General features: G+C 32.7%; 3 protein-coding genes across 5 annotated transcripts; 1 reads left to right on the top strand and 2 right to left on the bottom strand.

Moving 5' to 3' along the window:
• Positions 1-4379: 4379 nt before the first annotated feature.
• LOC110692733 lies at positions 4380-10657 on the top strand. Of its 3 annotated transcripts, none has more exons than XM_021869778.1 (3): positions 4380-4856; positions 10229-10436; positions 10504-10657. In XM_021869778.1, exons 1-3 carry the CDS (start codon positions 4770-4772, stop codon positions 10509-10511), a joined length of 303 nt encoding a protein of 100 aa, XP_021725470.1. In that variant the 5' UTR covers positions 4380-4769; the 3' UTR covers positions 10512-10657. The 3 variants fall into 3 exon arrangements, with proteins under 3 accessions (XP_021725470.1, XP_021725469.1, XP_021725468.1); XM_021869777.1 differs by having other exon boundaries at positions 4381-4856; positions 10508-10657; XM_021869776.1 differs by lacking the exon at positions 10504-10657 and having other exon boundaries at positions 4386-4856; positions 10229-10495.
• Positions 9869-13079, bottom strand: LOC110692732. The gene is made up of 6 exons (XM_021869775.1): positions 11838-13079; positions 11564-11749; positions 11349-11459; positions 11165-11249; positions 10978-11076; positions 9869-10090 (listed from the first exon to the last, which is right to left on the bottom strand). Exons 1-6 carry the CDS (start codon positions 12116-12118, stop codon positions 9986-9988), a joined length of 867 nt encoding a protein of 288 aa, XP_021725467.1. The 5' UTR covers positions 12119-13079; the 3' UTR covers positions 9869-9985.
• A 167-nt stretch (positions 13080-13246) lies between these two features.
• Positions 13247-14962, bottom strand: LOC110692857. The gene is made up of 4 exons (XM_021869938.1): positions 14954-14962; positions 14770-14907; positions 13832-14644; positions 13247-13726 (listed from the first exon to the last, which is right to left on the bottom strand). Exons 1-4 carry the CDS (start codon positions 14960-14962, stop codon positions 13247-13249), a joined length of 1440 nt encoding a protein of 479 aa, XP_021725630.1.
• Between the last annotated feature and the right edge of the window lie 1011 nt (positions 14963-15973).

The following is a 15973-nucleotide window of genomic DNA, read 5'->3' on the forward strand; positions in this document are numbered from 1 at the left end:
TAGTGGACCATCATTACATATATTTTCTTTCCAAAGTTAATTATTAACAAAGAATCCTTATGGGTTGATTGATCAAACAATTAATAAATTAAAGAATCCCTAGCTTATAGGTTGATGATGGGAACGTTTTACAAGTCGAACACCTAGCTAGGCAGCAATGGCTAGAGGGAATATTGCAAAGGGAAAATCATTTAATTTTGCAAGTATTTAACTATTGCAGATGAAAAAGAAAACATAATTAGATGATTAGTTTATAATTTGCTTTTGTTAGAAAAAAAATCCTAATTTTATATTGTTATTAATTGGTAAAGCCACGAAAGATAAATGATATATTACCTCAATTTCACATTATTTGCAACTTTGTAAAATATTTTATATCTCACAAATAAAATTGCAAATAAAATAAAACGGAGGTAATAAATACAATTTGATTTCAAGCTTTAAATAACTCCTTAAACTTTAATATTAGGCGGTGATAGAAATAGTTGCATAGGGGATGGTAGAACAGTGGGGCGAGGTGGTCAATGTCTCAATGACTCAAAGGATGGTGGATGAGACCACCATTACCGTAACATGTTAAAGAAAACTGCAAAAAAAAATCAACTTTTAGATGTATGGTGCATCTTAAGTACACTTTTTACTCATTTAATGATTATTTGAGTTATAATCATCGAAATGAGCAACCAATACTCTTGTTTTAGAGTAAACAAGTATTGACACAATTTAATACTGGATGTCAAATAAGGTTAAAGTAAATTAATGAGCACTAATTTATCTCATGTGACTTCATTGTGTTTTTCACTTAGTGCATTGGTTGACAAATAAAACCGCCATTTGGTGCAAATCATCAACAAAATCTTGATTAAAATTTATAGTCAAAGCTTCCAATACTAAACTATACAAATATTCTCAGTTGGAATTTAATAAACTTATATGAATATAAAATATAATACTTGTTGGTATCATTGAAGTGAATCTGGCGTGCCCTTTTTAATTCATTCATGCCAAAGTTTTTTTAGGAAGAAATTAGGTTGGTGGGCCTTCCAACTAATTCCACTCCCAAACTTTTTGGGCTTGTTAACATGCTCATGATGGGCTTTTTGTTGACTGAAGCATAGAAAAGTCAACATCTAAAATGTAGTGCGTCACCCTATTTGTGTCTGTTGTTATGATTTACCTGCATTAAGTCTTGCTTTACTGCTAAAACGACTTATATACTTCGTACTTGTTTTCTTTTGTTAATTAATGTTCAATGGATGTAGAATTTTGGAATTAGAATCGTCAAGTAGAACCGTTAGTCGCAAGTCGGCCTCCTTAACCTAACTTCAGAGGTTAAGAGTTTGATTCTTATACATACAAGTGTAGAGAATATAGGAATTATTATGATTAGGTTATACTAGTACCTCCTTAATAAGTTTGTGCTTTCATTCATGGTTTATAATGTTAAACATTAGTTATCTCATATGCTTTTATTTGTTATTTTACCTACCTTTATATACATATGTAAACAATATGCATGTATAATGTATCTATATCTATTAATTTGTATGCAAGTACAAAATTACATTGATAATATGTAAAGAGTGCCTTCAAAAACTTAGATTGAAAACAGTCAAAGATGTCGATCTTAGATGGATGGTCGATAACATTCACTAAATAAACTAGTAAGGCCAGGTATTTAGATGATGTAAGCATCTATCCACAAGGTTTATAAGGATCATGTAGATTAGACACATATCTTTACAATGACAGTCAATTATAGTTTATCTTCATTTAACGTTTTTTTTTTTTTTTGGTGTGTGTGTTTAATCTCATATCTGCAAAAATGAAAATTACAACCAAATTAATGACATTCTGAATCATACAACGACCATACTCTTTTAATTTTTCGGTTAATTTATAAAAGGATATTTTGTGAGAAACTGCCTTTTAAAACATTTTTTTTTGCGAGAAACTACCTTATAAAAAAAATGCTGTAAAAAACTACCTTATAAAAGCTAAATGTTTTAAGATACTACCCTTGGTCGGAAAGTGAGAGTTGACTTAATTTTTCCGGCGTTAACCTAGTCATGTGCCGGTCACATGACGTTTAATTCATCTTTCCCCATTTTTCCCCCTAATTTTCCCCGGGCCTATCCATATAATACCCAAGATGAATTAAATGTCATGTGACCGGCACATGACTTGGTCAACGCCGGAAAAATTTAGTCAACTCTCACTTTCCGACCAAGGGTAGTATCTTACAACATTTAGCTTTTATAAGGTAGTTTATTACAACATTTTTTTTATAAGGTAGTTTCTTGCAAAAAAATTGCTTTAAAAGCTAGTTTCTTATAAAATGTCCAAACTCCAATGTTACGCATAAATTGAAGGTAGATCGAAATCCATATAAAACAAACTTAAGCATATATAAGCATGCAAGTTTATATCGAGTTATTTTCTTAACTATCAATCACAATAAAGAGATCCCTAGACGTTAGCCTTTGCTTCATCTTTAGAATTTCTCTGTCTGCTAGTAGTTAACTAGATCAATCAATGCCTTTCTAGGAGCATTTACTAATATAATCAAATAACAACTCATTAAAAAAAACCTAAAGAACACAAAGAAATGTTCTTAAGAGGTAAAGAAATAAAAGCAGTCAAATGCTAGTTAGTAGTAACCCTAGGAGTCACTCTATTAGTCTTTGCAATTTCTTCCACTCGTGTGAAGAATCCATTAAAGCTTCGCATCAAAATACTTCACTTAATTCCCATGCCTAAGAAAAAGTAGTTGTTTCAAAAAAAAAAAAAAAAAAAAAAAAAAAGGAAAAAGTAGTTTTTGCAAAGGAAGTTTGTGTGCTTCATGTGGGTCTATAGCCATTAGCTAGCTAGGACATTATTTGATGTGACAATGTCAAGTTTTATAAGGAGGTGTCATGATTTGGGGACCATGAGAATTCTATAAAACTAAAAAGATTTTTGCCTCTTTTAATCTTTTTTACCCACTTGTAATTTTTTTTTTGAAGCATACCCACTTGTAATTTTAATTGCATAAAATACATTATTAACTTTTTGTGTATTGCTTTCATTTATTTCCACTTGGAAAATTCAATTCCAAAATTCTAACTTTAACAAAACCAATTGCAATTCATGTTTTTAATATAAGCTGTGACCAGCCGTTAGCCGTTAATTTTAGCAGATTGAATTGACTGGTTTGATTTATTACTTGCATTAACTATTATTTTTTTAAAAAATGTTTGTAAATAACTAATTGTTATTATTTATTGTGCTTTTAGGTTAAAATAACCAATAACAATCTTTTATATATATATATATATATATATATATATATGTATGTATAAAGGGAAGTTTTTTCCCGAGTTTTTAGAGAGGTACGTAGGATTTAATTTTTTCAGCGCGCCACATAGGATAATAAATTTTAGTGGTAGCCAATTAAATATGAGATTATTAATTTCTTTTAGAATTAAATAATTTAACTAACACGTAAGCAAAATTGGTGAATTAGATAATCCAGTTTAAATTAATTAAATATAAAATATTATCTTTTAATATCAGGAATTTTATCTAAACATTTAACAATTTTTAGCACATAAATATATATGTAAAAATATTATTTTAAAAAATTCAAACAAACCGTGCATCGCACGGGCTTCATCTAGTATTGACATAAATATGTAGATTGGGAATTTCTTTAGAATTTTTGGTAGTCAAGTTGAAAATAGTCATTTCATCAATAACTTCCAAAAGGTTTCTCAATCCACTTTTACAAAAACTTTTTAGGTTTAAACCTCTATTTCAATCTTCCTAGGACCAAAGTCCAAACACTTCCATTAATAAGAAGCTTGAGTTGAGAACATTGAAACCTTAACCCCTTTTTCACATAGTGCGTCGTATCATACTTCAAAAATTGCAAAACAATAATTTTCTCGCATTTTTAACGGATTAAAGAGCTTATAAATTTATTTTGCATATGTACTAGATTGTAGCAAATTTTAGATAATTCGGGTGCAAATTATAAAAAAAAATGTCTCAATTGTTCCTTACTTAAAAGTTAGAGTAAAGATGCCTATAAATCTTTTTTTTTGAATAAAAATACTCCGTAATATTTTTTTTTGTTGCAACTATAAATCTATAATTTCGTCAAAAATGTTTCAAAGTATGAACTTAAATGAAGATAGTGACAACGATAATAAATTAGTAATACAAGTTTTAGAACTAAAAACAAACAATTAATATTGGTCAAAATGATAGACTTCTACTCCCTTTATTTTTATTTTAAAATGCATCACTTGAGTTTTCTCACTTGTCGAGACACAACTTTGACCATTAATATTTTTAGTTAGATATTAATAAAAAAATTATATTACGAAAGTAAACATTGTAACAAATCTAGCAATATATTACATGACCATACTTATAAACCACTACATATACAGTAGTAAAATAATTAAATCACAAGTAACATATAAATTGTGCAAAACCTCAAAGTGATTTATTTAAAAAAAAAATACAAATTGAGTATATTTTATTCTTTGAAGTTAAAAAAAAAAAAGGCTAAGAGAAGTGTGAAAGTTTGTTAAGCTTGTTCAAAGTATGTCAACGTCCTAATTACATAGGGCAACATTTAGCAATCCTCTATATTTTTGTCCTCCTACCCAACGAAATTAGCCATATGGGTTGGGCCAGATTTTTAAGGCCCGACACTGAATATGACCGGCCCATATTCGAGAGAGAGCGAAGAACACGGATGACTAAACACTAGACTATCTATGGCGGCAACATTTTTTTCCCGCGATGATCTCTTCAGATTCATCGTCTTCTTCATCTTCAACGTCGTTCGTTCTTACAATTCTTGTGTAAGTTTTCTGCTCTTTAAGTTTGTATTTTAATTTTATGTATTGCTAAACCCTAATTTTTGTAATAGAAGTAGAGATTTTTTAAGGGGTTTGTAATGTAATTGATTCGAATTCGTGTTTGTACTTTTAATTTTTCCGATATATTTGAAGTAGAGTTTTAATTTTTGTTAGGGTAACTTGCGAAATCTATAGTATGAGAACTTGGATGAGATTGATTGGGATTAATAGGTGTGGAGAGAAGGAAATCAAATTTGATGGGTTTTAGAATTGTTAGTGGAATTTAAAGTTAATTTCTAAGTTTTGAGATGAGAATTATTGTACAAGTAATTGAATTGGGGAAATAGAATAGTGCAAGGTGATCTGGTTTCGCATTGGTCAATGATTAAAGGATTTAGGCAAGAAGTTAAACACGTCTTTCTCCCTTTGTGTAGTATTTAATTAAAGAAGTGTTTTGGATTTGTTGGCATAATTGAGCAAAAAAATCATTTGCGCTGTAGCTTAGTTGATGTAAAATCTTGCCTTGTTGATGAAGTTGTTATAAAGTGAAGACTTAGGGCCTGTTCTCTTACGTTGAAATTCAATTCAATTCAGTTCAGTTCAGCTCAGTTGAGTTCAGCTTAGTTCAGTTCTGTTCAGCTCAGCTCAGCTCCTAATTTCCTTCTCTTATAAAATATTCATTTCAGTTAAGTTCAGTTCAGCTCAGCTCCTAATTTCCTACTCTTATAAAATATTCATTTCAATTCAGTTCTGTGGGGAATAAATTTCAAGCGCTAACCCCTAGCTTGAACCCCACTGTGATCATACACTAAAGTACGGTGGCGTCCAAAGGGAAAGAAGATAGAGCAAAAGAGTCGTCAACAAGTTTTAGGAACTTGTAAACCGTTCACAGGGTGAAGGTTACACCCCTTAACGATCCAAGAGATCGTCAACTCCATAAGGTCTAGAACCAAATAAGGGTTCGGGGATGAAGGTACAAATCCAACCTAAAAGGGATTGAACCTGCCCTAATAATAGGCCTCTACTTTATTCTGATCGTATTCATGTGCGCTTTTTGATTAACATGCAATCAATAGGATTAACCCTAAACCTGTTTATCTATGTTGATTGAATATAAATGCACAAATAAACTATTATTAGCGATCACTTGAAATTATAACCACAATTAACCCTAAACAAGATTATTAATTATCTTATTAAGCATTATTACAAATACCAATTCCCTTTAAAAATGCATAAAAAGGCGTGATCAAGCAATAACAATAAATATCATCAAGCAACACAATAAATTAATTATAATCATCATAAATAATAATCATCATTATAAAATTATAATCATAATCAAAACAATAATAATAATAATCATAAATAAAATAATCATCATCAAAATAATAATAATATTCATAATCATCATAAATTATAACAATTATAATCATAATCATGTTCATGTTAATATTAAAGCATAATAATAGCAAGATCCTAGGCATGATACTAACAAGATTAATAACAAACCCTAGCATGTCACTAAGCAATAAAAATCAAATCTTTAACCCTAACATGATACTAACAATCATAAATATTAGGAAGAGCATAGGAAGCATCGCAACAATCATAATAAACATATTTGATATTATAACCTTTTCCCTAAACATGATACTAGGAATATCATAACAATTAAACATGATTTCTACATCATAATATCAATTAAAACCATTAAAGCACTTACTTTGATGCCTCGTACCTCTTTCTAATAACAAAATACACGCGTTAGTAACTTCAAGGAAAATAATAATCAACAATTAAATTAAATAATTGAAAGAGAGATTTGGGACCAAACCCTCAGAAATTAAACCTTTCACGTCTAGGGCGAAGGCAACTTCAAATATGGCTAGGTGTTTCTAGATCTAATGAATGCGGAATTTTGTATGTAAAAAACAATTTTTAGAAAAAAGAGAAAGAAAGAGATGAATGAATGATTAAGAGAGAATGAGAGAGAATTGAAAACTGATTGTAGGTGAATATTAATTAAAACTGATTGTTGATGAGAATTGGTGAATTGAAATAAGAATTGATGAAATCTGGTTATCGAAAACTGAGTTTTAATACGTTATTTATAGAGAAAATCAGCCAAAAAGATAAAATTAACAAAAGAGAGTCTGGCGCACGCAAAATAGAGTTGGCGCACCTAAAACAGAGCTGGCGCCAGCACCAACTAATTGGCGCTAGGCCTGGTTCTAGGCGCCAAAGCCTGGAGTTAGGCGCCAGGCCTGTTTTTGACGCGTTTTCGAAAATCAGATAAGTTTGCCGTACTGGAGGATAAAATCGTATCTTTTCCTCGAAAATGCTTTTTGATTTTAATTAAAACTCTGAAAAGTCAACAAAAGTCAATTTATCAATGCTAATTGAATTAGGAATGAAAAGAACCTTCTAGAAGAATCTAGAAGCCTAAAACCATTCCTAATTGCATTAGGAATGATAAATCATATTAGGTCCTCCCCTAGATAATTGGGCCGCACATAAGGCTCAAACCGGGTCCAGTTTAGTAAATTGGCCATAACTTCCTCAATATTCATCGGAATTGGGCTTATAATATATCGTTGGAAAGGTCTTGGCAAGCCCTATCCAACTACACTACTATTGGACCCATATCATGGACCAACCAAACTGGATTGGCTGTTTTCTTTTAAAATAAGTTTTCAAAAACAGAGAGAAGAGAAAAGAAATTAAAACTATCCGCAACACTAGACTTTCCACACTTTCGCTTCATTCGATTATGATTCGACGTGAAAGGTACTCATCACTGGGTTTGGTTTTGGGGAGATACAAATGGGTGTCTACAAGTTCAGTTCAGCTGAGTTCAGTCAATGAGAATGGGCCCTTAGATAATGTAGTGGAAGCAATTTTATAGGGACATTCATCTTTGTATAACGTTCTTTATGTAAGCATTCTTGTCACTGTATTATTTAACTATGTCAGTTTATTTTTATTTTTTATTTTTTATTTTTAGATTGATTTAGTTTGGCAGGATATGGGGATGAGTTTGATTCATTATTGTGGATGTTATCATGTTATAGAAAGAAGGATTGTTTAAAACTATCTTTTTGGCTTTGTAAAATGCACAAAAGGGCGATGAAAAAGGGAATCGTGTGATGAATAATTGAGCTCAACTTCTCATTCTTCGTCTTTTTAGATATTTTCCACAATCGGGTGGTTTCTTTGTTCACGAGAATAGCTAGGAATAGAAGATGTAATTTTAAGGTCTAGATAAGTTAGTATATGTTTATGAGATGGAAGGCCTTGAAATATTATTTTGAATAAGAGTTTATGCAAGAGACCTTTTGCTTTGTTACATGATCTTCTAAAAAAGGGAAAGGAGTTAAGTAAGGCGTAATCTGCACTCGATGGATCTCTTGAGACTTGACAATTATGCGGGAAAAAGAGTAAAAGTGTCACAATCTTACATTAATAGATTATAGTTTGTTGGGTATGACTCAAATTTATAAGCCCATTACTTTGGTGGAGTATTGTGCATATTCAAGAAGCTTCCGGAATAATCAAGCAAGGTCATTATTTGCTCTTTATTTCTCTAGAATAATATCCTATTTGAATGTTCTAGAGAATTATTGACATAGAAAGCTATTAGCTTGAATATAATACATGGTTTGTGAATTTTCTAAAACATTATGGATACAAGAATGATGGAGGAATTTCTAGAATATTCCGGTCATTTCATCCAAACACCATCCACATCTATAAATATAGGTCATGGGCATTCAATCATTAAATACAACACAACACAAGAAACCATACCATGCACAAGCCTTCCTACATCTACACATCCTTGTATTATTTACCTTCTTTACTAATCCACTATTCCTACTTTGTAATACTCCTTAGAGTGTAAATCTAGAGACAGTCTTATTGTAATATAAACTCTTAAAGGATTACTCACTACAAGAAAAAGCCGATTTAGCGACTGATATTTGCAACTATCCTAATATTCAGTCGCAAAAAATATTTTTGCAACTGAAAAGGACGGGTAGTTGCAAATTTTGCGGCTGATTTTGTTGTAGTTGCTATGGGGTCGCAAATTTGCGACTCATATTTAAAACTACCCTAATTTTCAGTCGCAAAAAAAATATTTTTGCAACTGAAAAAGACTAGTAGTCGCAAATTTTGCAACTAATTTTACATTAGTTGCAATGCGGTCGCTAATTTACGACTCATATTCGTGACTACCCTAATATTTAGTTGCAAATAAAAAAAATTGCAACTACTATTTGCGACTACCATAATACACTACTACAAAAAAGGCCAAAGAGACCAGTTGAAAAAGGCCAAAGAGACTGCTTTAGAGGCGGTCTCTAGCTCAGTGGTCTCTTTGGCTAAGAGACCGCTTGTAAAGAGGCGGTCTTATGTTGCTATGCCAGAGACCTATTATCTAAGAAAAACGGTCTCTTTGGGTGGTTGATATTTTGAAATTGTAGAAGGATAAGAGACCGTTTTTGTGAGAAAAGCGGTCTCTTGTATACCAAACTAAGACCGCTTTTTTAACTTAGGCGGTCTCAGTTTTTGAAATAACTAAGACCATTTTCTTAGTTAGGCGGTCTCTCTTTTTTTAAAAAGAATATACAACGTTTGTTTATAGACCATGCATGTATGATAACCGTTTTTTCTTTCGAATAATCAAATTTTTAAATCCTAGCTACCTGCATGCTGCATTAAATTTTTGCGCCAAATGATTCCAGTTTTTTTTTTTTCTTCCAACCTGTAATCACCAAAAATAATCGTGTATATATATATATATATATATATATATATATATATATATATATATATATATATATATATATATATATATATATATATATATATATCCTGCTCAATATTATTAAATTGCACCAAAAATAATCCTTGAACCTGCTAATATATTGTATACAAATAGCATTCAAAATATATATATATATATATATATATATATATATATATATGCATCAAACTATATATATCCAACACAGTACTAATATATGTACACAGTAATAGCTAATTGCCAATGTAATGTATCAAAATACAAAATGTAGAGATTTTTCAAGTATCAAGACTAACAGTAATCATGTTGTAATTACCAATCACTAAGGTTCTTCCGGCTCCTCATGATCAAGAACATATTGAATCCATAAGTCTCTAATCTCGTCAATTTCTTCTGAAGAATATGTGCAAGGATCTTTGGGAAAAATCTACAACATATGCCATTAGTAAATGAGTAAAGAAGATATATAATTACCATAAAAGTTATGAAATAACAACAAATTAGATTACATGCATTTACAATTGAGCTAAAGAGCTACTTTGCCTACTTTCTTACTTAAATCCAGAATACAGAGGTGATTATCTTATGGAAGGAACACATCAAGGAAAGGGATTATGAGCTCGATCGTTCTTCCGATGGCAACAACAATTTGCTGGTTTTTCTGCTGATTGAATCCGTTTGTAAGTGTTGTGGTTTGGGAGATGAGCTGGTTCAGTTTTGTGTGATGAAGGTGCTGTTATCGGCGATTCGATCTCCGTTTGTTGAGTTTAGAGGTGATTATCTTAACCACATTATTCTTATCATGTAATTCCAGCAAACAGCTAAAGCCACTATCTTCAGTCAGGTAATTAAAGCTACTAACCCAACAAGCAAAAACTGGTGATCATTATACACAATCCAAGCATTATGAAGTTCAATATACCCATCAGTAGTTAGCTTACAGGTGCGTACTAAAAAACTTCCTAGTACTTTTTCCTCAAAAAAAAAAAAAAAACTTCTTAGTACTTGAAAGTTCAATGTAACCTACTCTGCCTTCATTATAATCAGCAGTTCCTATTTTACATGGTCATTCTCCAAATATTGACAGTTATAAACTATAAATGGGTTTGATTGACTGGACAAAGGTGATCAAACAATGGTAATCACAGGCCATCAATAAAGCAAGCAATTCAAGTTCTGAACACAGTCCAATTATCAAGATGGGAGTAATCTTCAATACCAAAGGAAATGCAAGAGGGGGGAGGAGACAGAGGGGTTAACATATGCATGCATAAATAAAATACCAAGTTTAAATGACATGTATGTTGAATATACCTGCTCAGAAATCCATAATACTCTGTTCTGTATAATGTCCAGCATATAGCGACATACAAAGTAACCACAATGCTTTGTGTATGCAGATTGTAGAGGACACTGATACAAAAAAATAACCATTAGCACAGTTTAGGATCTGATTTTACACTACTAGGTATGAAATATGCTAAAAATAATAATGACTTACACGTGGTTGCTTCCACCCTATTTTTGGATTCTTTTTTATTTTCTTGATATCTTTTCGATGCTTCATGCTGAATTTAACTATTCCCCTACAAAATCATTTCAAGATGGCACGGTTTCATTAATTTTGATTAGACAATAAGATAAACACAAGAAGTTAACCAAGTGAATATTTTAGTAGTACATACTCATTGATGATTTTTTGTGCAAATGAGTTGATTTCGTTTTCTGCTCCAAGTGGATCTAACCAATACACCAACCCATTCCATGGACTAATCACCGCTAACGTCCAATGCAGACTAGACATATTGTAAAATAAATACATAGTAATGGGATTAATTAAAATTTGAGGATTTAACATAACTCAGATCTATAAAAAAAAATAAAAAGAAACTACACTTACTTGTCATTATAAGGAGCAAAGAATAATTGATTAACATTTTTCCCCTCATTGGTTCCAAAAACATGGGCTAAGTAGTCAGATCGAACTTGCTCATCCGTTGTCGGTGTCAATGGTGAAAGAACATTACAGTCACAGAACCCATACATTCCCGAGACACCTTCTTTTTGATAACGTTCTTTTAGGTGTCTTTTCCCATGAAAAGTCATATGAATATTAGTTAATGGGCCAAAAAAAACAATAATAAAATTAGAACCTATATTATATGGAAACTTACTTCATGAAGACCTTCATTTGCGATTGTCCGACCTCCCTTTGGAAACACCAATCAAGCAAGTCTTCAAAGTCAAGTGAAACATCCAACCCATTTTCGTTAAGAAACACGCTTTCCGGGATAGTTATGGAGATGGTATCACCCGTCTTTTGCATTCCCATAGCTTTTTTTCTCATAACACGCATCCAAGTAGATGTTACCTTCTCACGATCCTTGTCGGTAACAACATAGGTACGAGTGGTTGATGCTTGGGAGGATGTTGATCGAGGGGATGGTGTGGTCATATTCAACTCCTTATCTAGTTGCTTGTCCGCCTTAATAATATGGTTTCACACAAAAATAACACGCATGTAAGCTTTAGAAGAAGAAATCTTGCACATGAATCTAAAAGGGAAGACAAAAACCACATAAGAATCTCGAGTCTCGAAGCTAAGAAGTAAGAAGGGACCAAGTTGTAAATCAACAAAAACGCAAATCTTTCAGATTATACAAACTCCAAAGTGACAAAAACGCAACAAAAGTAAATCAACAACTAATCAGGAGCTTAAAATAAGAGAGTTTAGCTTGATTAAGATGAATCAGGAACTCGAGAGTTACTTTAAGGGTACATGACCAAATTCAGATTATACAAATTTGTTGTGACAGCTTTATATGTACAAAGATGCAGCAGACTTATACTTTGTCACTGTGAACCAGAATCACAAGATATACTTTCTCACTGTGAACCATTTATCATTAACATTTATCAGTACCATCTCACTGTGACAGCTTTATATGTACAAAGACAGACAATCATTAACATTTATCAGTACATTCTCACTGTGAACCAGAATACTAAAGAAGAGCTAGCACTTGTTGGCTCACCTAAACATTTGTAATACTAAAAGGCAAATTACAGACCTGCCGATCATAAAAGCCCAGGTCAAATAGAAATTGAACAAGAAATCAACAAATAAGAATGAGAAACTCAAAGATCGAATAAGACTCAACGACAAAAAACAGAGCAGCCAACCACTAACTTCCACATGTATCACTCCATCTGAAGATTATTAAATTATTATCAGCGTCGAGGCTTTGACAGGCTAGGTCTTCTTCAGTTACTTTTCATGGGCATGATCAGATGGATGACTCAGTGCTGGAGCTACATTATGGGAGGTGTGTTGCTATCTTAAACTTATATTCTTTACTCTAGGCATAATGCATTCTAAATTTTATCTTTATAATTTTATTTGAACTTGTTTATATTCTTTTAGCCTAAGTAATTTTCTAGCTTTTCCTAGAAAGTTGCAAAACAAATCAAAAGCTATTAATTATTATTATAAGTAAGGAAAGAAGATATCCAATACAAAATGATGCTTTCTTTTGGCCTCTTTTACCTAAGTAAAAGCAAAAGCTATAAATTACTATTAAAACTAAAAAAGAAAAAATGCAAAATGCAGGAGAAAAATGCAGAATGCAGGAGAAAAATGCAGGAGCAGAATGCAGAATGCATATTGCAGGAGCAGCAGGGAGCATTTCAAGGACTCTAGGGCAGATTCTATGATAACTGGAATGCAGAATGCAGAAGCAGTAGCAAGAGCATAGTAGAAACAACATAGTAGCAAAAGAATGCAGATTTGCTCCTTTACCTGTGGGGGGAGTATCAAATGATTTGGCCAAGCTGTGAAAGACTTCTTACCTTGACAAACAAAGATCAATTCATCATTGGGACACGACAAGGGAGCAGAAGGCATTAAATCTTCTGTAATGGTTACTCGACGATGACCATGGGGCAACGATATGGTATGATTACCAAGAACTTCCGTGTTGTTTTCTATGTAAACTTTTCCGTTAGCAACAATCTGTAGCTCTTTGTCGCTTCCCTCAATTGCCAAGCGGCAATCACTCCATCCCTGAAAACAAAAGGCTCAACCAGATATCAAACATGAAATCTCGCTTAAATGACCTTCGCATTATATGAGACTTGAAAACAAAGACCATAATTCAGAAGGCTTTACCTCAGGAAATGTGTAGTTGTTGTTGGTATTCACAACTTGACTTTGATGTGGGGGAATTGGAGTATGCTCAACTGCATTCATATGGTTCACCTCAGGCCAAGGAACATGGTATGCCTCTACCTCTGCCGCTGTCTCGAGGTTCTGAAGTTGAGGATGGACCACGATTGGGCTTTTTGTGTACTGAGGTTCTGAGTTTGTCGCAATTCTTTGCTCAGTATAGGCTTGTTTGTGAGATTTATCCATAGGTGAATCATGTCCAATGTGAAGCCCTTCAACGCCGTGCCTTTCCATACCTCCCATCAAGAGTTGTGTGAGAGGGACACCATTACCAAATGAGTTGTCTAAATGAGCAACATCCAACCCATTTCCAGCTGCCCCTTGGCTACTAGAACCACTCATGTCACCAGAACCAAAATGGTTCCCAAAAGCACCAAGGAAACCACCCGAACCTCCTGCTTCCCCACCAAGCAGCCCACCTGAATTTGCAAGATCGCCACCAAAAACACCTTGCTGAACACCACCACCCATGAATGCTCCTAATTGCTCTTGGGTTAAGCATGACATCATGAAGGAAATTATAAAGTTTTGCTGCTTGCTCATTGTTGCCATCCTTGAGTTCATCGCATTCATTCTAGCATGTAATTCGCTTGGTGCGGTTGGTTTGTTGTATCCAAAGTACTCCTTGTTAGTTATGCCTGATCCAACAACCCTAACAAAACCTCCATGCTCTGGTTTGTTTAAAGCTCTTGACAAGATATCATCTCGACCTGTAGCAACTATTTCACCTTTTTGTACTTGGGCCTCCAATCTAATCTGTAAAACGAGCCCAAGATTATAAACGGTTAGTATCTATTTTTAGCCGTAAAGTAAAGAACTTATATTACATGCAGGTGGTTACCAAAAAAACAAGAAATTGCATCAGATTGTTGCTAACTTACTATTGCATCATGGATTTCTTTATCAGCAGGATTGTCAACGGTCAGAATTCCATTCTTGACGTGAGAATGAGCTTTAATCCAAGTCAAATGTCGAGGCACGTTTGAGACATGTATTCCTTGCTTTTCAAGATCTTTCTCCTACATTGTGAAAATACAAAATCATAAATTAAACTTTTAACAGTACAAGATACATGATTATAAAAGTCAATTACTGTATTATACTCCGTAAGTAATTCTTTGTTTCTAAAGTGAAATCCAAAGGTAAAAAAAGTTTCTCTTTGAGGAAATATTAATAAAAATGGAATTATAAATACAATTATTTTTCAATTAGAGAGATTATGATTAATTGAAGGTTGATTATCAGAATGGCTCCATGTGAAGATACACGTTGAATTGACTTATGAGTGCATAGCTTATTAGCTGTTTATATTCCATATGTCTGCTGGAGAGCTTCAGAATATATTGTAGTAAGGGTGTGCATGAATACATGAAATTGCATGGTCTCCTATAGTCAGGCACTCTCCTTTATTCTTGGTTCATTTCCACTCGTGCGTAGCTGTTACTTAGGATCATGTTGGTCTTATAGGGTGCAAGATATGACATTATATGTTATATCAATATACTACGTATATATGTACAATCCAAAATCAATAGTCAATCCAAGCATTGTTCGTGTTATAATTTAGCTGGCAAGTTTGAGTAAGAAGAGAAAATATGAAATATAACCATGGAAACCCTTACAGATTAATAAAATCTTGTTATCTTTAATTTCACTTATTATAAGATTCTATCTGTTTCTCCATTTTTATAGCTTTTGCTTGCATAATTGCATGAATTCGTAGTTAATTGTTTAGGTTTCTGATTTATTAACTAACTTATATCATATTTTAAAGTGGCAGTTTATGACATTACATATGTTTGGATTTCAGGGCATCCTTATTATTCTCTACAGTTAATTGGCATAAATCTACAATAAATGGATACTAACCGTTTATGATCCTAGAATAAAGGGGTGTGATTAACTGTAGGAGACCATGCAATTTTATGCATTCATGCACACCCTTACTACAATAAATTATCAGAAACTGATAATCAGTATTTGACTTTTATAATCATGTATGAAACATGAACAGAACATAGATATTGTGCTCTGCTATCATGAGTAGCTAAAGCCACTGGGAATCTGGGATGTCATTTAAAAAAA

The sequence above is a fragment of the Chenopodium quinoa genome, unplaced genomic scaffold, assembly GCF_001683475.1.
Source record: "Chenopodium quinoa cultivar QQ74 unplaced genomic scaffold, ASM168347v1, whole genome shotgun sequence".
Classification (NCBI taxonomy): domain Eukaryota; kingdom Viridiplantae; phylum Streptophyta; class Magnoliopsida; order Caryophyllales; family Amaranthaceae; genus Chenopodium; species Chenopodium quinoa.